We start from the raw sequence: 23103 nt of genomic DNA on the forward strand, positions 1-23103 counted from the left end.
CATGTGGGGCAGGCCAACACAAACTGTCTGACATCTGCGGCCAGTGTGGGCCACCAGAAGCGTTGACGGATGGCAAACAACGTTCTCCGAATCCCTGGATGGCAAACCAGCCTGAACGCATGACCCCACTGAAGGACTTCGGGGTGCAGCACAGCCGGCACCGGCAACCTGCCCGCTGGGCACTTCCCTGGCACTTGCACCCCTCAACCGGCCTCCTCTACTCGCCACTATATACCCCAAGAAAGAGCCCCGACCACCACCCCTTCAGAAATGATGACTTCGGCCACAAGCTCCCCCTCCGGAGCCCCGAACAGGCGCGAGAGAGTGTCTGGCTTGACGTTCTTAGACCCTGGCCGGTACGAGAGGGTGAAGTTGAATCCGCCAAAGAAAAGCGCCCAGCGGGCCTGATGCGAGCTCAGCCTCTTGGCCGAACGGATATATTTGAGATTCTTGTGATCCATCCAGACCAAGAAGGGCTGCGCCGACCCCTCCAACCAGTGACGCCACTCCCCCAAGGCCAATCTCACCGCCAACAGTTCTCTATTACCAATGTCGTAGTTACGTTCTGCAGGGCTGAGACTGCGAGAAAAGAAAGCACACGGGTGCACCTTCCCGTCGCGGAGGGATCGCTGAGACAGAACTGTGCCAACCCCGACGTCCAATGCGTCAACCTCGACAATGAACTGGGACTCAGGATCTGGATCCAACAGAACAGGCGCAGAGACAAAATGGGACTTTAATGTGTCAAAGGCTACCTGAGTATCCTGGTTCCACCTGAAGGACACCTTGGTGGAGGTTAATGCCGTGAGCAGAGCAGCGATCTGACCAAAATTCCTGATGTATCGCCGATAGAAGTTGGCAAAACCCAGGAAACGCTGCAGAGCCTTACGGGAGTCGGGGACTAGCCACTTGGCGACAGCCTCTATCTTAACAGGGTCTGGTTTAATCCCCCTGGTAGAGATAATATGCCCAAGGAACGTAACAGACTCGGGGTGTAATTCGCACATCTCCGCCTTGACGAACAACTGGTTTTCTAATAGGTGCTGGAGGACCCGTCTAACGTGCTGAGTGTGTAAGTGGAGAGAAGGGGAGAAAATCAGAATATCATCCAAATACACAAAGACGAACTGATTAATCATGTCACCCAGAACGCTATTGACGAGACCCTGGAATACGGCCGGAGCATTGGTCAGACCAAACAGAAGAACCAGATACTCGTAGTGTCCCGAGGGGGTGTTGAATGCCGTCTTCCACTCATCCCCCTCCCGCATGCGCACCAGATGGTAGGCGTTGCGAAGGTCTAATTTGGTGAAGACCCGAGCTCCCTGCAATAATTCAAAAGCAGAAGACATTAGAGGTAGGGACACGTGATCCACCATCAGTTGGGCGGTCTCCCGGGCGGAGGGCAATTTGGGCAGGGGAATTAAATGAACCACCTTGGAAAAGCGATCCACCACAGTGAGAACCACAGTGTTACCCTTCGATGGGGGAAGCCCAGAGACAAAATCAAGGGTGATGTGTGACCATGGATGGGAAGGGACAGGAAGAGGATGAAGCAGACCATCGGGAGGGCGATTCACTGGCTTACATTGGTCGCATGTGGGGCAGGCCAACACAAACTGTCTGACATCTGCGGCCAGTGTGGGCCACCAGAAGCGTTGACGGATGGCAAACAACGTTCTCCGAATCCCTGGATGGCAAACCAGCCTGAACGCATGACCCCACTGAAGGACTTCGGGGTGCAGCACAGCCGGCACCGGCAACCTGCCCGCTGGGCACTTCCCTGGCACTTGCACCCCTCAACCGGCCTCCTCTACTCGCCGCTCTATACCCCAAGAAAGAGCCCCGACCACCACCCCTTCAGAAATGATGACTTCGGCCACAAGCTCCCCCTCCGGAGCCCCGAACAGGCGCGAGAGAGTGTCTGGCTTGACGTTCTTAGACCCTGGCCGGTACGAGAGGGTGAAGTTGAATCCGCCAAAGAAAAGCGCCCAGCGGGCCTGATGCGAGCTCAGCCTCTTGGCCGAACGGATATATTTGAGATTCTTGTGATCCATCCAGACCAAGAAGGGCTGCGCCGACCCCTCCAACCAGTGACGCCACTCCCCCAAGGCCAATCTCACCGCCAACAGTTCTCTATTACCAATGTCGTAGTTACGTTCTGCAGGGCTGAGACTGCGAGAAAAGAAAGCACACGGGTGCACCTTCCCGTCGCGGAGGGATCGCTGAGACAGAACTGTACCAACCCCGACGTCCGATGCGTCAACCTCGACAATGAACTGGGACTCAGGATCTGGATCCAACAGAACAGGCGCAGAGACAAAATGGGACTTTAATGTGTCAAAGGCTACCTGAGTATCCTGGTTCCACCTGAAGGACACCTTGGTGGAGGTTAATGCCGTGAGCAGAGCAGCGATCTGACCAAAATTCCTGATGTATCGCCGATAGAAGTTGGCAAAACCCAGGAAACGCTGCAGAGCCTTACGGGAGTCGGGGACTAGCCACTTGGCGACAGCCTCTATCTTAACAGGGTCTGGTTTAATCCCCCTGGTAGAGATAATATGCCCAAGGAACGTAACAGACTCGGGGTGTAATTCGCACATCTCCGCCTTGACGAACAACTGGTTTTCTAATAGGTGCTGGAGGACCCGTCTAACGTGCTGAGTGTGTAAGTGGAGAGAAGGGGAGAAAATCAGAATATCATCCAAATACACAAAGACGAACTGATTAATCATGTCACCCAGAACGCTATTGACGAGACCCTGGAATACGGCCAGAGCATTGGTCAGACCAAACGGAAGAACCAGATACTCATAGTGTCCCGAGGGGGTGTTGAATGCCGTCTTCCACTCATCCCCCTCCCGAATGCGCACCAGATGGTAGGCGTTGCGAAGGTCTAATTTGGTGAAGACCCGAGCTCCCTGCAATAATTCAAAAGCAGAAGACATTAGAGGTAGGGAGTACCTGTTCTTTACTGTAATGCAATTCAAACCTCTGTAATCAATACAAGGGCTTAGGGAGCCGTCTTTCTTCTGAATGAAGAAAAACCCCGCCCCAGCGGGAGAGGAGGAATGGCGAATGAGCCCAGCCTGTAGTGACTCACGTATATACCTGTCCATGGCCTCTCTTTCAGGACCGGAAAGGGAATATAAACGACCTTTAGGTGGAGAAGTGCCCGGGAGAAGGTCTATGGCACAGTCGTAGGGACGATGCGGAGGTAGATAGGTGGCCCGGGACTTACTGAAAACTGCACGAAGATCGCAGTACTCCGCCGGGACGCCGGTCAAGTCAGCGGGATCCACCTAGGAAACACAAGACACAGAGACAGCAGGAAAAGCAGCACCTAAATATGACACATGACAAGACTGACTCCAGGTTAAAATAGAATTATTGACCCAATCAATATGTGGGTTGTGTTTCAGCAACCAAGGATGTCCTAAAATTAACGGGGCCTTAGGGGAGTCAGTAATTAACAGTTTGATCTGCTCACAGTGGTTACCAGAGAGGGAAAGGCTTACACAAGGGGGGAAGTGAGTGATGGTAGTGAGGGGATTGCCCGATAATGACCACGCCGTAATGGGCTTAACCAGGGGAATGGTCGGAATGTTCCACTTGTGAGCAGAGGCAGAATCCAGGAAATTCCCCTCAGCCCCCGAATCCAGAAGGGCGTGGCCAGTGTGTGAACCTCCCTGGAAGGAGAGTCGAAAGGGCAGCTGAGTGCCCGTTGCTGGAGAGTTTGAACAGGGAAAGGCGCCCACCAGGACTCTTCGCTTCACTGGTGGGCCCTGACTTTTAACGGGCACTGAAGGACAAAGTGGCCAGCCTTGCCGCAGTACAGGCACAATCCCTGAGCTAAACGCTCCTGTTTCTGCTGCGGCGTAAGCCTGAGATGACCCAGCTGCATGGGCTCAACATCAGCTGACTGTGAACTCGCCGCATCGAATGACACGGACTCCAGGTGGCGCCACGGAGTAGTGGATTGACGGCGTTGCCAGTGGCGGTTGAGACGGCCCTCCACACGGAGCGTGAGATTAATCAAATTGTCCAGCTCTCGAGGAAGATCCACAGTCGCTATGGCATAGTCGGTGACATCATCCAGTCATCAGAAATCGCGTAGCACACCCTCATTCCAGCCGCAAGCCGCCGCTAGAGTCTGAAACTGTATAGCACGCCCTCATTCCAGCCGCAAGCCGCCGCTAGAGTCTGAAACTGTATGGCATAGTCGGTGACTGAGCATCTCCTCTGAGACAACCGAGACAGCTGAGCTGCCGCCTCATCTCCCTGGGCTGACCGGTCGAACAGCTTCGCCATCTCCTCGTCAAAATCCGCAAAAGTAGCACAGCAGGGAGCCCGCAATCTCCATACGGCAATCCCCCAGTTGCGGGCACGACCTGAGAGGAGAGTGAGGACGTATGCAACCTTAGCCTCCTCTGTGGCACAACGTCGAGGCTGCAGTGAAAACACCAGCGAACAGTGGGAGAGAAAGGCTTGGCAGGCATTCGGATCGCCATCATACACTGGTGGATTGTTGGCATGAGGTTCGGGGTCCAAAGGAATACCAGCGCGGAGGACGGAACCCCGGTTAGCCGCCTCCCACTGAAGATCATCGACGCGCGTGAGGAGCTCAGCGACTCGGGCATTTAGCGCGCCCACCTCTTGCGCTGTGGTGTTGAGCTGGGTGGCATGCTGCCCCAGCAAAACTCCCTGTTGCACGAGAGCAGAACGAAGCGGATCCGATCCCGCTGAATCCATCGTGGTCAGATTGTTCTGTCAGGGAATAGGCTGGATTCAGGTGCGGGTTCAACAGAGGCTTTATTGTACAGAGATCGATCACCACGGGCAATGAGCGCCTCCGCGGACAGTTCGGGTGGACGTGGAATCCCCAAGCACACAGATGGGTGGATAGCCGCGGCTGGAACAAGCCGCAACAACGGCAGTGGAGACGAAGCCAGAAGGGCAGCTCGCTAATCCGAGCGAGAGGCTGAGCAGCCCAACAATGAGACCGCAGAGTCCCAGGGTAGGCGGATGCCAGAGGGAGCCCACGGGCTTCTGAACGCACAGAGAAGTGCGGGAAAATAAACTGGCAGCTATGAGCACTGGAGCCTGGACGAGACAAGACAGGACTGGTAAGCGATACTAACAATGACCGTCAGAGCAAGGGAACAATCACAACAATCTGACAAAAGACAGAGAAACACAAGGAGCTATAAGGGGAAGCTAATGAGATAACAAGAACCTGGTGTGAAACAAGAGGCGAGCAGAGAAACAAGGAGGGCGGGGAAACGATCATGCTGACAAATGCGCACATGGCGAGCTGTCAAAACAAGCCACGCACAACAACACACAACACCCAAATACAGAGAAAGGAAGAAACAGGTGATCAGACCCGAGACCCAACACTAGACTACTTATCAAAAGTTTAGGTTCTGTAAGATTTTTTTTAATGTTTTTGATCTCTTATGCTCACCAAGGCTGCATATATTTGATCAAAAATACAGTAAAAACAACAATACCGTGAATTTTTTTTTTTTTTTTTTTTTTTTACATTTTTAAAAATTTTTTTTTTTTTTATATATTTTTCATTTTATAGCATTTGAAACTATAAATTATAAATATTATAAATAGTCATGGTTAAAAAAAACTAAAGGAGAATAAAAACACCTCAGTTTTATTCAGAGGACTAAATAAAGATCTACGAGAGGCCTAAAAAAATGCAATTTGGTACAGTTGCAGATATTTATATGGCAAAATAAACTAAAATTTAATTAAATAAAATAAAAATAAATTTAAAAAGATTACAAAATAAATAAATAAATGGCATCTTTACAACAGTATAACAGACTACTTACATAAAATACATATAAATATCCGTTGTCACTATAAATCACAATAATATGTCTTAGTAAGATGATATTTAAATGCTTAGTGTTATGATCAAAGCTCTGCAGTTTTTATTGTGGGGAGCAAAAGATCTACAAATAAACAATGTACGCATAAACGTTTCTCAAAAGTCTTGCGAATATTTGATATTCACTTTAACTTTATTGAAAGTAAGAACTATCAATAAGAGGTCATTAAGTAAAAGAAGAAGAAGAGGAGGAAGAATATACTTTTTAGACATATTTTTGTTTATTAAACATCAGTAAGAACTGAGATTGGAGCGTTGCCATTTGATAACACTTTCAGCTAGCTCCTGCATTGAATTTTTATATTTTTAAATGTAAAGTCTGGTGCAAAAAGTGAATCAATACAATTTATGCATAAAGGGCATTTGAAAAGTATAGCAAAAAAATGTATCGTGATGGCATGGTGAAACTTTCCCATCCATAATAAATCACTTTATAATTATACAGAGAATAAGCTCAACTTTAGGTACCGTTAATTGTGTGTATGTGTGTGTGTGTGTGTGTGCGCGCATTTTTGTGACAAATGACATAAATTTGTATAATGACAAAGGTATGACATAGGTATTACAAGGAGAAAAGGAGAAATGCAGATGAGCTGAAGGCCACTGTCAAAGAAACCTGGGCTTCCATACCACCTCAGCAGTGCCACAAACTGATCACCTCCATGCCACGCCGAATTGAGGCAGTAATTAAAGCAAAAGGAGCCCCTACCAAGTATTGAGTACATGTACAGTAAATGAACATACTTTCCAGAAGGCCAACAATTCACTAAAAATGTTTTTTTTTATTGGTCTTATGAAGTATTCTAATTTGTTGAGATAGTGAATTGGTGGGTTTTTGTTAAATGTGAGCCAAAATCATCACAATTAAAAGAACCAAAGACTTAAACTACTTCAGTCTGTGTGCATTTAATTTATTTAATACACGAGTTTCACAATTTGAGTTGAATTACTGAAATAAATGAACTTTTCCATGCCATTCTAATTTATTGAGATGCACCTGTATGTTATTATTGAAAACAGTTCTGATACTTTTTTAAAAATGTAAATCTTTTCTCTTTACTGTCACTTTTAATCAATTTATTACATCCTTGCTGAATAAAAGTATTAATTCCTTTTAAGGAAAAAAACTTTACTGATCCACACAACTTTGTAAAACTATTAAATAGAAATCCTCATCCAATAGCCATGAAAAACTTGAAACATCAAATACATTTATTGCCAAAAAGTGTGGGAATCAGATGTTCTTATTTTTATATTCCATGGAACAAAACATCATGAAGGTGTTTAAATAATGTGAGAATTTTCATTTTGGGTGATCTGTTTCTTACAAAATGACATAACAAACAACAGGTAATACACCATCTGTCTGTCTAAGCTAACAGTCTTTATGTGTCAGGTTGTTAGTTTTGATGCTTCAACAACAGTGGAGGAGTTTCAGAGTCAGCTGAACCAGGACACGGGCATGAGGAAAACCGGCCAGTCTGGTTTCAGCCTTTATTCTGATGACCCCACTGGCAAAGACCTCGAGCACTGTCTTCAGGGACACCTGAAGGTCAGAAACACACAAAAACATTCTTATTATTTTAGAAACTGTACTTTCTAACTGTCTTTATCTTCACAAAATGTGCTGTGTCCTCAGATCTGTGACATTATTTCAAAATGGGAGCAAGCCTCGAAGGAGCAGCACGCAGGGAAATCAGAGAATGCCAGGACAGTGAAGCTCACTTATAAGAACCGGTAGAGAGCAGACTCTTAAACAGAACATAAGCAAGATGGCTATCTCCAAAAGGCTGTAATTTGAGACTAACTGCTAGTTTGTTTCCTCTAGGTTATACTTCTCCCTGCAGATGAGAGGGGAGACCGAGAGAGAGCGTTTGCTTCTGGCGTACCAAACAAATGAGGAAATTACTGCTGGTCACTTCCCTGTTAACAAAGAGCTTGCTTTAGAAATGGCCGCCCTGCTTGCTCAGGTACACAGTGCTGCTCCTCAGAATATTAGTGCATCTCACAAACCTGTCAAGATCATGTTCAGGGTATATTTTACCTCTCTTTGTCAATGAATTAAACAGCCTACTACATTTCTTCAACGTCACACCCTCTCGTCTGACACATCGACCACAGTGACACATCTTAACTTTCTTCTACGGATGTATACTTAAAAAATTTGAATTAAATGTGATGACAGAGAAATTTAAATTGAGCCTAATTACCTAAAATGTAGCTCCTTTTCTATGGAGATGCTATAAGCAATTTATTTTTATAGGAATGGGATGGGAATCAAACAGAATTGACATATTATGGTTCTAAAAGGATTCTATTAATAATTATTTTAGTAATGGTGGAGCTGAGGGAGCCGATTTGTGACTGTGATTTGTGATCTGTGAGTTTTTGACATTAAAAGAACATTCATAAAATTCACTCAGACTTCATTAAAAGAAGTAGTTCATAAGAATCATATATTTGTGAATCAGACTTGTATTATAATCATTCTTGTATTATTTTTAAAAAGACTATTAACCTAGTCTTTTTTTTTTCGTATTGTAACTATTTTCAGGACAATTCAAAACCATTTTTTTAAATGTAATTTGTGTAAAAATTATATAAATCATTTACACATGATAAATAAAATAATTCATGATTTGACAGATTTTGTTTAGACCATCATAGTTTTAACCATACAATAATTAATGTTGAATGAATGGAAATAAATTGAATTTTTATATTTTTAAATGTAAAGTCTGGTGCAAAGAGTGAATCAATACAATTTATGCATAAAGGGCATTTGAAAAGTATAGCAAAAAAATGTATCGTGATGGCATGGTGAAACTTTCCCGTCCATAATAAATCACTTTATAATTATACAGAGAATAAGCTCAACTTTAGGTACCGTTAATTGTGTGTATGTGTGTGTGTGTGTGTGTGCGCGCATTTTTGTGACAAATGACATAAATTTGTATAATGACAAAGGTATGACATAGGTATTACAAGGAGAAGGTGACTTTTCAGGACATTACCCCATAATATTCAGGTTTTACTTATTTAATTACATTTTTTTGTTTTTTTATGTAAACGGTAAAGTTTACCGTTTACATTTTTTTAAAATTATTATTCAGCAAAAACATTAAATTGAGCAAGGGTCATTGTAAAGACTTCTATAATGTTACCAAAAAAATTATATTTCAAACAATTGTTTTTGTTTTGAACTTTCTATTCAGTTAAAGGTATAGTTCACCCAAAAATAAAAATTATATCATCATTTACTCACCCTGTACTTGTTCCAAACCAAATAGTTGATGGTAGCCGTTTACTTCCATAGTATTTTTTTTCCATACTACAATGGCTACCGTCAACTGTTTGGTTACCAACATTCTTCAGAATGTCTTCTTTTGTGTTCAACAGAAAAAAGAAATTAATACAGGTTGGGGGAAAAGTGGAGGTATTGAGTAAATAATGATGAGTAAATAATTTACATTTTTGGGTAGAGTATCCCTTTAAGAATGCTGTGGGGGATATATACAGCATGGTTTCCGCAAAAATATTAAGCAGCACAACTGTTTTCGACATTGATGATAATAATAAGAAATGATTCTTGAGCAGCAAATTATCATATTAGAAAGATTTCTTAAGGATCATGTGACTGGAGTAATGATGCTGAAAATTCAGCTTTGCATCACAGGAATAAATTACATTTTAAAATGAATTCAAATAGAACAGTTATTTTAAATCGTTATAATATTTCACATCACTGTTTTACAGTGTTTTGATCAAATAAATGCAGCCTGGCTGAGAATATGAGACGATATTCAAAAACATTTAAAAAAAAAATCGTACTAACTTTTGAACATTGGTGTACTTATATTCTCTTTTACACATAGAGCAAACACACACCAAAGTACACAGAAACACACAGACTGATGAGTACTTCTGTTTGCTATGTAGAAACATTAGATGACGTAATCTAACCATCTAACATTGCATAAGTTGCTGGAGAATTGAAATCGCGCAGCAGCAAACATGTGCATTTTCCAAAGCGTGAACAGCATTTCTCTGCTTTCTTTGTGTTGTTCAGGTTCGAGACACGACGTTGCTCATAACCAGCTACATTAACTGCACACAACAACAAAAAGCAGCGGCGCACCACCTGTCGGCCCCAGCCCTGCTGCTGGCTCTTTCTGGAGAGATGAAGAACAAGGATTCGAGGAGCAAGACTCCTCCAGCCGCCTGCAGACCCAGCAAAGCACCCACCCTCCTTTAAGTGGACCGTACAGTATGTGGTGGTGTTCACTCAGGATATACATATATAGTCAGTCCATTCTCAGCTGATCAAAATCCCTGGCTAGTGTCCAAAAAAACATATTTACAATATACTGGTTCACATCAAAGAGAATTTGGAAATCTCTTAAATCATCTAATACTTCCTGTTGGGGCTGAGGGGGACATGGCTGACAGTAGTTCTCAACATTAAAACGGGTGAGATCCCCGTAAATAATAAATAGTATTTTGCATATGAAAATTAAAAAAAATCGTACTAACTTTTGAACATTGGTGTACTTATATTCTCTTTTACACATAGAGCGAACACACACCAAAGTACACAGAAACACACAGACTGATGAGTACTTCTGTTTGCTATGTAGAAACATTAGATGACGTAATCTAACCATCTAACATTGCATAAGTTGCTGGAGAATTGAAATCGCGCAGCAGCAAACATGTGCATTTTCCAAAGCGTGAACAGCATTTCTCTGCTTTCTTTGTGTTGTTCAGGTTCGAGACACGACGTTGCTCATAACCAGCTACATTAACTGCACACAACAACAAAAAGCAGCGGCGCACCACCTGTCGGCCCCAGCCCTGCTGCTGGCTCTTTCTGGAGAGATGAAGAACAAGGATTCGAGGAGCAAGACTCCTCCAGCCGCCTGCAGACCCAGCAAAGCACCCACCCTCCTTTAAGTGGACCGTACAGTATGTGGTGGTGTTCACTCAGGATATACATATATAGTCAGTCCATTCTCAGCTGATCAAAATCCCTGGCTAGTGTCCAAAAAAACATATTTACAATATACTGGTTCACATCAAAGAGAATTTGGAAATCTCTTAAATCATCTAATACTTCCTGTTGGGGCTGAGGGGGACATGGCTGACAGTAGTTCTCAACATTAAAACGGGTGAGATCCCCGTAAATAATAAATAGTATTTTGCATATGAAAATGAAATGTATTTCTTTTGTTTTTTTATTGTTTGTTTTTTGCATTGTGACATTTTTATGACATTTTCCACCAAATTGTCATTAACATATTTTGTCCAGACATTGCACTTTTTGAGTTTTGTAATGCACATTCTTAATGGTATTCTCAATTTTCATATATATATATATATTCAAAAAAGCATCAATACTGTACAAAACACGGTTTCATTTATTAATTTATGCAGATTTTTATAAGTAGACAGTATTTTGTACAGTATTGCTGTTTTGTAATTTTCATTATGCATTATTGTAATGTAATTTTTGGTTTGAAATGTGCATTATTGTCATGAAAATGTAAAAGGATCTTAATTTTTCCATAAGCCAAAAATAACAATAATAACTTTGATTTGGGTATGAATTATGGCCAGAACTGTTCTTTGAGACTTTTCATGAGATTCACCCAAACACTTGGGTTTAGTTTTCAGGCTTTACCAACAATCTCTTTTGAAACAAATATATAAACTCAAAACACTATGTAAACACATTTCCTTCTATCATTATATCAAGTGCACTACATATGTAGGCCATACATTGCTGAGCGATGTGCTGGCTTGCTGACGTTGACTCAGCTGGAATTGAAAACAAGTTGTGATCGCAGAATGTGTAACCTCCCATGCTGAAATCTCACCTCACGTTAGCATGTTGAAGCATGTCGAGAGAATGCAAGAATTATGATAAAGCAGGAAGTCCATTACAAAAAAAATATGTGTGGTCTTTAGAAGTCAACATGGAGTTATGTACTGCAGGATGGCTGGGGTGTTTTAGAGAGTTTGTGTTGTACTGCTGTACTGAACATGGGGTGTGAGATTTATAAAGAGATACACTGCAGGAGAAACAAACTGGAAGGTTTTGTTTTATTTATTTATTTATTTATTTTTGGGGGGGGGGAGTACCAAAGCATTATACTGTATGACAGATAATGTCATAGCAAATTGTATTTATTTCTAAAGTGTATTTTCTATAATTATTATCTATTATACAGCTTTAAATAAATGCCCTTATTCAAAAAGGAAAATTCAAATTTATTAATTTATGTATTTCAAAATAGATATATATTTTGGTAGAAAGAAATTCATTCAAGTACACTTCTGGTCAAAAGTTTGGGGTCAGCAATCTCTTACGCTCACCCAGGCTGCATTTATTTAATCAAAAATACAGTAAAACAGTAATATTGTGAAATATCATTGCAAAATTAAAAATGGAAACTTAAAATGTAATTTATTCCTGTGATGCAAAGCTGAATTATCAGCATCGTTATTCCAGTCTACAGTGTCACATGATCTTATATATGCTTAAGTTAAAAAGAACAGCATTTATTTAAATTGGAAATATTTTATAACATTATAATTTATTCTGTTCATCACTTTTGGATCAATGTAATGTGTCCTGAATAAAAAGTATTATTTTCTTTCAAACTTTTGAACAGCAGCGTACCTATAATTCGTGTACTTCTCATGAATACAACACAGATTCAGCGAATTATGACTGCATGCCATGTAACATAATTTATTCAAAATGTAGAGGATATGAACGATTGTTTGGTTTCTTGTCATCAGTGTTCTGAAGATGCACATATTACATATTACTCAAATGACTGTTTTGTTTTGTTGCCTCGGTTGCCACACTTTCTTAATTTCCCAACCCATTGAAAATGAAAAACCAGATATTCTTCCCATGTCACAACCTCCCATTTGGCACAAAGTTGTTTTTATATGAGCACTTCTTGTTCCACTGGCAGACTGCCTCACATCATTACACTGATTAAAATCCATTTATCAGTTACTTACAGTATGTTACTTGGAACCATTTGCCCTTTTAATAATATTGTATTAGTAATATTGTAACAAGTTTAGTCATCCTCTACCTTCTGTGTTTACCAGCCCTGACTCAGATTATTATTACAGCAGGAATGCCGAGTATCTAGTGATCTACATAAACACCTGATGAAAACTACTTATGATGATGACTTATATACTTCATAAAGCCAAAGAAGTAACAAAACCTTCCAAATATTGACTTGTTTGATAGGAATTTTTGGTGTACTGCTATTTGCACATTGCTTTAAATTAAATAACACAATTACGTGATTTTTAAACACTTGACAATGTGAACCGGAACACAGGTGAGGGTGAACCATCCTCCCTCCCTACCGTGACCCACACTCATCTGATAGGCTTTGTCATTTAATCCCTCCTTTTCTGCCATGGAAACACAGAGACTGAGTCTGTATGACTTCCAACTCAGGTGTGAGTGTGGATGGGGGAGGGCAACATGTGATCCGCCCAAACCTGTCTCAACTAGTCTGAGAAACAAACGCTCGAGGCTCTTCAGGGAAATATACTGGGGAACTACATGAAAAGGCGAAGAATTCAAGGCAAGGGAGTGCCAGCCAAGCTATTGTTTGGAGATTTATCTTGTCAGGTTTCGTTTTGACTTCGGACTTGTGCCACTTTGTTTGGCTGCTTCAATAAAACCTTGAAAAAGTCCATTAGATCTCACAAAATGAAGGCATCAACATCTTTGGCAAGGTGTTTGCTGTACACATTGTAATGTGTGCCATTTCTACTAAGAAAGTGTGGAAAGCTTTTCATTACTAATGCATTAGTCATTCATTAACGTTCCTGTTAAACTCTTCAACCAAAACAGAATTGGAGTAGCTTCCTGGTTCGTGGGAGGAGGTTGCAGTCTTTGTTAGTTGAAACTTTGCATAAGTCATACCACAATGATATAGGAACTTTGTTGGCCGAAACTTGAGCAACAGGTCTGACCTGTATTTCAAACCGCTCCGTGCACGGCTCTCACAGGTTTAATTATTAGTCTTTCTCTGCACTTGAATGGTCTGCAGCTTCGAGTTAATAAACAGCCACTTTGTTTTAAATTTTAAAAGGACAAAAAAAAAAGGTTTGTACAAATGCACAGGTTGAAGTGTTGTATAATTAGACCCTACAGGCCCTGTATCATTTAAAACATCCTTTTATGTCAAAAAAATAAGGTGGATAATGCACGTCACCATATGCAACTCAAATTACCCAAAGTAAGCTTCCACTGCTGTTATTTTTAACTGTACAAAACTAGTCCATTACGCCGAGTGAGATTGCAAAAATTAGCATCGTTACATTTTACTGTATTATCGTAATCATACCAGTTTGTAGTGCAAATAGTTTTTCCATTTACTGCATGTTATCCTTGTAGTTATTTACCTGTAGTGACTAATGAATCAGAAGTCTCCCATTCACAGGAAATGGTTTTTGAAATGCGCAAGTAAATGGGGTCTACTTGACACTGCATTATTGGATTTGGACAATGTGTAGTCACACTAAAACTAGTCCCATTCAACGAGTTGCCATCACAGATTTGAATTCTGTGGTGAATCTCGTATGGTAGAGAACAGGTGCAGCTCAACTGATTGCCATGAGCTGAAAAGGACCGATCACGTGGTTGGAAACAAAAGGTAGGAATCGTTTTGTGCTAGGATAGTCCTTTTCATTTAGCAAGACCAATACAGCTCTATAGTTCAAAGGACTTTGATTTAGATTACCATATGCCTGGTGTATCTGCCGTATGCCAGAATTGTAAAAACTTGCATGAGAACGTTTAAACACAAATTTTATTAAAAACTTACAAGTCAAACTGTACAGTGTTAAAATGTTGATCCAATTGAAAAGGAGCCCTCATTAAATAGCAAAAATGTAACAAACATTTAAAAACAAAAACTGTACTCCGCATGTAACAGACACTTAAGTTTATCTAACATGAAAAATGTCACAAGCAAAAAAAACAAAAAAAAAACAGCAGGTTTAAGCTTCAGCATAGGGCACATGCCAGTGTCAGACTCAGGTACATGAGACGTTATTAATAGCTTTAAGACATGGTCTCCAACTCTCTGGGCTGCAAGAACAAAAAGGAAGTGTTAGAATACAAAAGCTTGCTTTCTATTGGTGAAGTACCCACAGTTTGGACCATACTGAAATAACAAACCTGTGCTTTACTGTACTGGGCCTTCTGTCGCCGTGCGAGGAAGAACTAAATAGAGGAGGAAAAACAGTTAAGACTACAAGCACCCATCAAGTTAAAAACCATGAAATATATGCTAATTACCAAAACCAGAAGTCCTGCAATCACTATCAAGCTGACCACCACAATGACAGCAATGATACCACCAGTCAGCTTCTGCATGGTGAAGGTGGGCGCCACTTCATCTACATAGTACACCAGGATGTTCTCCATGGACACCTTTGATCCCTCAACACTGACTTCAAATGGTTTTTCGTCTAGAAAGAGGGGCTTAACTTTGATCTATGAGAGACCAAATTAATTTAGTTACATATTAAGTTACAACATAACACCATATGAAGACAAGAAACCGAAATGAGACTCACGTCCTTCTCCATGTAGTAAGTCATGAGGGACAGGTCTGTAATACGTTCTTTCTCAGGCTTTTTGACATCCACAACAATGACACGACCATCTTTGTCATACTGGAAAAGAGGAGGTGGGTCATGTTAGGTTCTGTACCGCAAGTTGAAGGGTTAAACAACAACAACAGCAAATTCTTACCTTAACCTCAGACACAAATTTCTTATCCAACTTGTAACGTTCCAGCAAAGCATTCTCAATCCCACTGTAAAAGAGTAATATCAGTAAAACTAAACTTCATATTTCACATGGTGCAGCAAGACCCTAGAAATCAATTGCAACATACGTCTTCAGTTTGGTAGCATCAAGAGGAACAGCCCCATCTTTATGCTTCAGTTCCAGGCGAACCCAACTAGAGAAGAAAACATGGCATTGTCAGAAGTTACTAGTCTTGCTTCCCTCCACAAACAGCATTACTATTCCAACCACACTTCAAACTAGGCGTGTCGGTCAGAAGAACATCCTGTTAACAGCTCTGCTAATACAAACACACTCACTAGGTCTCCACGGGCTCACACTTCATGTTCTTGTCTCCCTTGTCACTTCTGCGCACACCAGCACTGTTGACGCACCAGCACACATCAGTGCCATTACACTGGATAGCCTTGAACTTTCCATCATTCTCACACTCTGGGTCATAGATGCCATCATTGTCCACAAAGGCAGTTTCTACAGGTTTCCCACCAATTGATCTTGTGGTCAGGTTGTTCCTGGCACGATACATCTCCCCTTTCATGAGGTAGCACTTGGGAATCACTGTGGGTAGGAAGAATTTTAGACACTTACTACATGATGGGAAGATCAAAGCACCTTAAACCTGCCTGGTTTGTTGGTAGAAGCTGGAGGTCAGCTAGTTTAGGTGGAGTTACCAAAACTCCTCAAACCAGACTGGGAGACCAGTTAAGTCGGTCAAGAAAACAATTTACCAAATAAATTTAAGAGCAAATATAAAGAAAAACCCCTCACATTTTGTACAATCAATCTGTTGCTTGTTTGTTGAAGAAAATTGAAGAGTGCACTGGCATGGTTCTCCATCACATCTGGCCCATTTCATACTGTTACAAGAACCTGTTAGATTACAAAAAAATGTGAGAAAAGCGGACATTGTTTTAAAAATACTACAACTTTATTAGGTAGATGGTTTAAGATCAAACGCATAGCCCAGTAGAAGTAGAGCTCCCCCCACATACTGAACCACACCCTGGATCTCATGGTTGTGTTTGCCTCCCAACTACCAAGTCAACGACTAGGAACACAGTTTGCCACAAGTGAACCCGATATAGTTCGCTTTGTAAGGTATGTTTAAACAGCTTATGTTTTAATTATAGTTAAAATAGTGGTTACTTACATTGTGAGGCGACCACATCCACTAACAGCACAACAAACAAGGCGACTAAAACCTTCATCGTGGATAAGAACTGAAAAACAAACGTTATAAATCACTCGTAAGAAGAACTGATGCGTTAATCTGCAGAACCTCCGCGCAATTCAACTAGTCTTTAAACACTGAAGTCTTCTTACCAGAGCTTTAAGGAAAAAGTTATTCCGCTTTTTGTGGACTCTCGAATAGATCCCGCAGATATCCTCTCTCTCCCGGGCCGAAGGACTTATCTAAACGCGCAACAGGTGTCAAATTATGTATACCTGTTTGAGTAGAGTGACGTCAGGTGTGAATGGGCGGAGTTAACTCTAAAACAGACTCTTTTTTCCGCCCATGACCATATATGGCCACTTGACTCATCGAGAGAGAACGCAAAACTTCCTATCTCCATTTTGGAAATGTGAAGCAACAACCAGATTTTCGGTTGAAACTCCACACATGCAAACTCTGATACCTGCCAGGTGAAACTGCAGTATTTGCTGCAAGGTATATGACAAAGACTATAGAAACGAAACTTAATGGAAGGTGACTAGATTTAGGACAAGGCAAGTTTATTTATATAATATTTATATTGTACAAAATTCAGGATATCCCACATATGTCATTTCTATATAGCTACTACTTGCATTTCATTCACATTAGTGATTCAAATGCATACTTAAAGAGGGAGAGAGAGAGAGAGAGAGAGAGAGAGAAAACATGTAATAGTGAATTTTAGAAATAGTTTAAGAACAAAGATGTTGAATAAAATATTAAGGACCGAAAAAGACAATAAAAGGATAAAAAAACAAAGAATTCTAAAATAATAAAAGTCTAATAAAAGAAACAGAACTTGTAAGACTGTGTAAAAAAAAAAAAAGATTTTCAAGACAACAAACCATTTTAAGAAAATAAAGTAATTTAAATGTACCTTATACAGGTGCATCTCAATAAATTAGAATGTCGTGGAAAAGTTCATTTATTTCAGTAATTCAACTCAAATTGTGAAACTTGTGTATTAAATCAATTCAATCCACACAGACTGAAGTAGTTTAAGTCTTTGGTTCTTTTAATTTTGAAATAAAACTTTTCCACGACATTCTAATTTATTGAGATGCACCTGTATATTTCATTTAAATTTGATCATTGTTAATACATTTGACGGGGTGGGGGGTGATAGACATTGATAGACATTTGTGAAAGTGACTTATGTTTTATCATTGTTAGGATGTTTTATGTTTAAATGTGTTACCAATTTTATTTGCTGTTTGAATTATAATGGTTCCTATCTGCTTACCGTTTTCAATTAAAATGATTATAATGAAATGAGGGTTTGGGTGATGGCATTTGACAATAATTGTTTACATTTGATTACCTCAATAAGTTCACACACAACAGCTAAAACACCATTCATTCATTTACATAAGCAGAGTTCTAAACCACTTGCATTTATAGTTGATGTGGGAATCTAATATGACATTTTAAGCCACATATTGTGCAAAAAAAGTTACCCCTCGAAAATGGGTTTCTCCTATTCATGTTTATTAATATATTAGCAACATAAACAGGTCATGCTAAAATATCTGTCTGTCAGAAGATAAGTGATAAAATGGCGATCACGATAATATGACAAATACACATACAGTGTTAATGATCAGTAATGAGACATTCAGTGTTACAGGTAAAGTCATTCAAGACATTAACACACTCTCTCTCTCTCTCTCTCTCTGAATGTGTTTCTCAAAGAATGCAGCGAAAACCAGGTGAACAAGTTTGGACAAAAGTGGCCCAACCCCCAGCCATACTTTCTGAGCATTTCACAATCAGGATATTTTGTTTGTTATGTTATCGATGTTTAGATTTTAAACAAAACTTGAAGCTTCTCAGGAAGCTTGTGCTGAATTTTCGAATGTGTCGAAAATTTCATCTTTGTCATGCCCACAGGTATTATGACCTCATGAGAAGCATAGCTCATGTCAAAGCTGAGCAGTTTGTAAAACACCCTTGACACACCCTTCCAGACTGATACCCACAACAACATCGAAACTGACGTCATACTCTCTGTAGTATCTCTAACAACATCTCGTAGACAATTTATGTACCAGTGGCTTTGTGGATCTGAAACTTCATTTATATATGTAGCGCTATGGTTGTAAAACCTCTTGGTTTAAAGATGTCTAAGTTTCAACTAAACAGACAGTGATGGGTGGCCAAGTATGGCGTCCCATACTCTGAATTTGGTATTGAGGGTGGAGGAGAGCGCTGTTCATTCACTCCCCCCATCTACAATCAAACTTTGGGCTACAAGTCTGACTCTCTAACCATTAGGCCACGACTGCCCATACCAGGAAATATACCAACACGGGAAATATATCTAGAGTCAAATTTTCATTTGCAACCTATTTATCATACTCTCCCTCATAATAAAAATAAATACAAAAAATATTAAGGTGTCACACATTTTTTAATCAGTCTTCATTGCTTGTTTGAATGAAAATATGTTAAAGCAGACAACTGTGTTGATTCTCTTTGTTATTTTTCCATATCTCCACTTGATGGCGCTCTTATTTGTTTTCCTGCAGTGTGTTATGTTTTGCGACTACACCCTGTTACATTTTTTAAATGTCCAAATGTCAAATGTTCTTCGTACCTCGCTTAATACATCTGAGATGATTTGACAGACTCCAGATCTTTTAATCCCTTTTAACTGATCTCTGGCTAATTTGGTTCTTCAAACAATTTAGCAGATTTGATTAAAATATCTGGATTAAGTTGTCTGAGATTACTTTGTGTTGTCATGGTCATCTGAAAGGGCAGATATAGGCTATCAATGTTCAAAACCATGATCAGCAATGCAGTGATTGGCTGGCGGCAATACAGCAACGAAATGACATCATATAATTAATATCAAGGAAACAGCCTAACGCAGGGGTGCCCAAACTCGGTCCTGGAGGGCCGGTGTCCTGCAGAGTTTAGCTCCAACTTGCCTCAACACACCTGCCGGGAAGTTTCTAGCATGCCTAGTAAGAACTTGATTAGCTGGTTAGGGTTGGAGCTAACCTCTTCAGGACACCGGGCCTCCAGGACCGAGTTTGGGCACCCCAACGAGTAAAATGACATAAAAGATCTAATTGATAAATAAAATGTGTAACCGTTTTAAATGATTCCCTTTTTTTTATTAAATTTTTTGTACAGGTTTTGTATTTTCCAATGTCAAGATTCAAGAGTATTGCAATAACTTTAATTTTAAGGTGGATTTGTTATACGTGACAGCATAAAAGCATAAAAATCATAAAAGCATTTTGAGATTTGAGAAGTGGCTATCCTGCCATAGGCTATCAAAGCCATCCGCATAATGTACGGCTCAGACAAACTGTACCCTACATAATGGGCCTCATTTACGAAACGAACATACAGTACGACAGAAAATTGAGCGTACGGTCGTTTCAACGCAAAACGTGGAATTGATCAATATGGACGTGAGCGGTGGCTACGATCAAATCTCACGTCTGGTCTCAGCTCGTGTACGCAAGTTTTTGAGTTACATGAAGTTGCGCACAGCATCGTAAATACGGTGGAGAATTGTAGATTGACAGCATTTTGTTCATTTTTATATTAAAACAGAAATTAAGTTTATAAAAGGAATCAAATCAATAGGATCACACAAAATATATAATAGGCTATAATATAATTAAAAGATTAACAAAAGGGGGGAAAACACTGTGCAACAAGTATAGGTTGTGCTCGTTTTTGTGACACTCTTAATGCATTTCATTTCTTTTCTTTATATCTTTATTTGATTGAATCCATCTGATCGCAGAGGCGCCTCACGCACACACAAACACATTAGTTCTAGCATTGCCTGACATTTCAGCCATTCATCATCAAACTAAAATGCAGTCAACCAATCATAAGTTTGGTTGAAATGCAGTCAACCAAACAGACCTTTTTATTTGAAAAGGTCCTCTGTAAAATCAGCATGCAGCGCCCAAACAATAAACATTTTTGCACATGTGAAGGATTTTACACGGATATTAGAACATGAGTGAAGTATAAAGCCATGTTTAGGCTGCGTAATGAATAATAGTTATGCAAACAAATGTTACAAATATGGCAAAAATGGATACATTTGGATTCTTGTGGTATGAGACAGGCACGTGAGCCCAATGCCGTTTCAGTTTTGCTTGACATTTGTATGCTGTTTATAATGAATGCCACTATAGCCTAACTTGTGTTTTATTTTACAGTTAAAATATAATTTTATAACTACTTATTTTTCACTCTTGTTCTGTTCTGAATCCCGTTAAATGTAAAATATTTGTTGTAGAGTGAGGGGAATTAAATAGGCTGTTTATATTTACCAGTATTTTAATATACATATAAATTACATATATTAATGTAGCCTAATTGTTTGCAATTACAAGGTTAACGGGTGTTTTTGGAGTTTTGGCCGTTTCTCTTTAGCGAGATTACTTCCTCTTTTTGGCCGGGTGTCGTTTCTGCATGTCGTAAACTCTTGGGGCGAGGCTTCTAAACCTGGGTGTTTTTAGGGGCGTGATATTCAAATGACGATAGTTTTCTGGCGCCACATTTATCAACATGCGATCATTCGTACGATGAGATCGGCGGCATACGAATGTTTCATAAATCACACGTGAACTCTGTCGTAAGTTGATTTGTGCGCACAGATCTGCGCTCGTTTCTACGTTAGATTGATAAATGAGGCCCAATGTGTGTATGACTGCAATAAAATTATGAGATAATTATTCCTTCACGAATAAATCTCTCAGTGAGTAAAATTGTCCATGTCTATTTTTATAGATTAAGCAACATTTTAATTAGGCTATTTTCAAAATAATTTTGAAAATAAGCCTTTTTTTAATAGTTTTTCCTGGTTTAATAAGGTACACTTGTAAGAAGGTAGCAGTGGCTGGGAATTTCAGTAGCCTATCATCTTCACTTATAATTATACTATCTAACCCTGTTTACGTGAAATAAGCCGCTCCCCGAGCAGGTTTGAGCTAACAGACCTGTTGCTATGACATAGAGACAATAGAGTCTATTGTCGACGATTTGATGTGATCCTGGCTGGATTGTTAAATTCTTCGAAGCTCATCCCGGAGTTGCTGTCATAGCAACAGGTCTGTTAGCTCAAACCTGTATAATTATAAGTGAAGATGATAGGCTACTGAAATTCCCAGCCACTGCTACCTTCTTAGAAGTGTACCTTATTATGCCTGTCTCATACCACAAGAATCCAAATGTTTCCATTTTTGCCATATTTGTAACATTTGTTTGCATTACTATTATTCATTATGCAGCCTAAACATGGCTTTATACTTCACTCATGTTCTAATATCCGTGTAAAATCCTTCACATGTGCAAAAATGTTTATTGTTTGGGCGCTGCATGCTGATTTTACAGAGGACCTTTTCAAATAAAAAGGTCTGTTTGGTTGACTGCATTTCAACCAAACTTATGATTGGTTGACTGCATTTTAGTTTGATGATGAATGGCTGAAATGTCAGGCAATGCTAGAACTAATGTGTTTGTGTGTGCGTGAGGCGCCTGTGCGATCAGATGGATTTAATCAAATAAAGATATAAAGAAAAGAAATGAAATGCATTAAGAGTGTCACAAAAACGAGCACAACCTATACTTGTTGCACAGTGTTTTCCCCCTTTTGTTAATCTTTTAATTATATTATAGCCTATTATATATTTTGTGTGATCCTATTGATTTGATTCCTTTTATAAACTTAATTTCTGTTTTAATATAAAAATGAACAAAATGCTGTCAATCTACAATTCTCCACCGTATTTACGATGCTGTGCGCAACTTCATGTAACTCAAAAACTTGCGTACACGAGCTGACAATAGACTCTATGCACGAACGCTGCTGACATATTTCTGGTAGAATCTCAGCCAGCTATTTACTTCCACTTAGCACATTCTATAGCAAAGTATACTAGCAGCAAAACTCTTTCATATGTTTCATTTGACAGCGATTTATAATTTAAGTATTATATATAGTATTATATAGTTAGGCATTATAGTAGAATGTTTAAAGGGGTCATATGATGCAATTAAAATTTTTCCTTTCTCTTTGGATTGTTACAAGCTCTTGGTGCATAAAGAAGATCTGTCAAGTTGCAAAGACTAAAGTCTCAA

The 23103-nt window shown here is 40.1% G+C and overlaps 2 protein-coding genes across 2 annotated transcripts in view; one reads left to right on the forward strand and one right to left on the reverse strand.

Moving 5' to 3' along the window:
• The window catches only part of plekhh2 (pleckstrin homology domain containing, family H (with MyTH4 domain) member 2), a 46907-nt gene extending 38939 nt beyond the window's left edge, over positions 1-7968 (forward strand). The window contains exons 23-25 of the mRNA XM_016278615.1: positions 7305-7460; positions 7548-7645; positions 7737-7968. Of these exons, the coding sequence (XP_016134101.1) occupies positions 7305-7460; positions 7548-7645; positions 7737-7968 (486 nt within the window). The remainder of the gene's footprint in view (positions 1-7304; positions 7461-7547; positions 7646-7736) is intronic.
• A 6781-nt stretch (positions 7969-14749) lies between these two features.
• On the reverse strand, positions 14750-17199 carry epcam (epithelial cell adhesion molecule). The gene is made up of 10 exons (XM_016278597.1): positions 17094-17199; positions 16921-16990; positions 16539-16640; positions 16070-16328; positions 15859-15924; positions 15714-15777; positions 15536-15634; positions 15255-15452; positions 15135-15179; positions 14750-15044 (listed from the first exon to the last, which is right to left on the reverse strand). Exons 2-10 carry the CDS (start codon positions 16976-16978, stop codon positions 15018-15020), a joined length of 918 nt encoding a protein of 305 aa, XP_016134083.1. The 5' UTR covers positions 16979-16990; positions 17094-17199; the 3' UTR covers positions 14750-15017.
• Between the last annotated feature and the right edge of the window lie 5904 nt (positions 17200-23103).

This window comes from Sinocyclocheilus grahami, unplaced genomic scaffold (genome assembly GCF_001515645.1).
Source record: "Sinocyclocheilus grahami isolate Dianchi unplaced genomic scaffold, SAMN03320097.WGS_v1.1 scaffold123.1, whole genome shotgun sequence".
NCBI lineage: Eukaryota > Metazoa > Chordata > Actinopteri > Cypriniformes > Cyprinidae > Sinocyclocheilus > Sinocyclocheilus grahami.

What these genes read in the sequence shown, in the direction of transcription:
- epcam (XM_016278597.1), bottom strand. Translation starts at nt 16,978, where the DNA reads ATGAAGGTTTTAGTCGCCTTGTTTGTTGTGCTGTTAGTGGATGTGGTC. An exon ending in GGATGTGGTCGCCTCACAAT is followed by an intron (nt 16,641 to 16,920) that starts GTAAGTAACCAC and finishes GTAATCTAACAG; the next exon opens with GTTCTTGTAACAGTATGAAA. An exon ending in CCCAGTACAGTAAAGCACAG is followed by an intron (nt 15,045 to 15,134) that starts GTTTGTTATTTC and finishes TTGTTCTTGCAG; the next exon opens with CCCAGAGAGTTGGAGACCAT.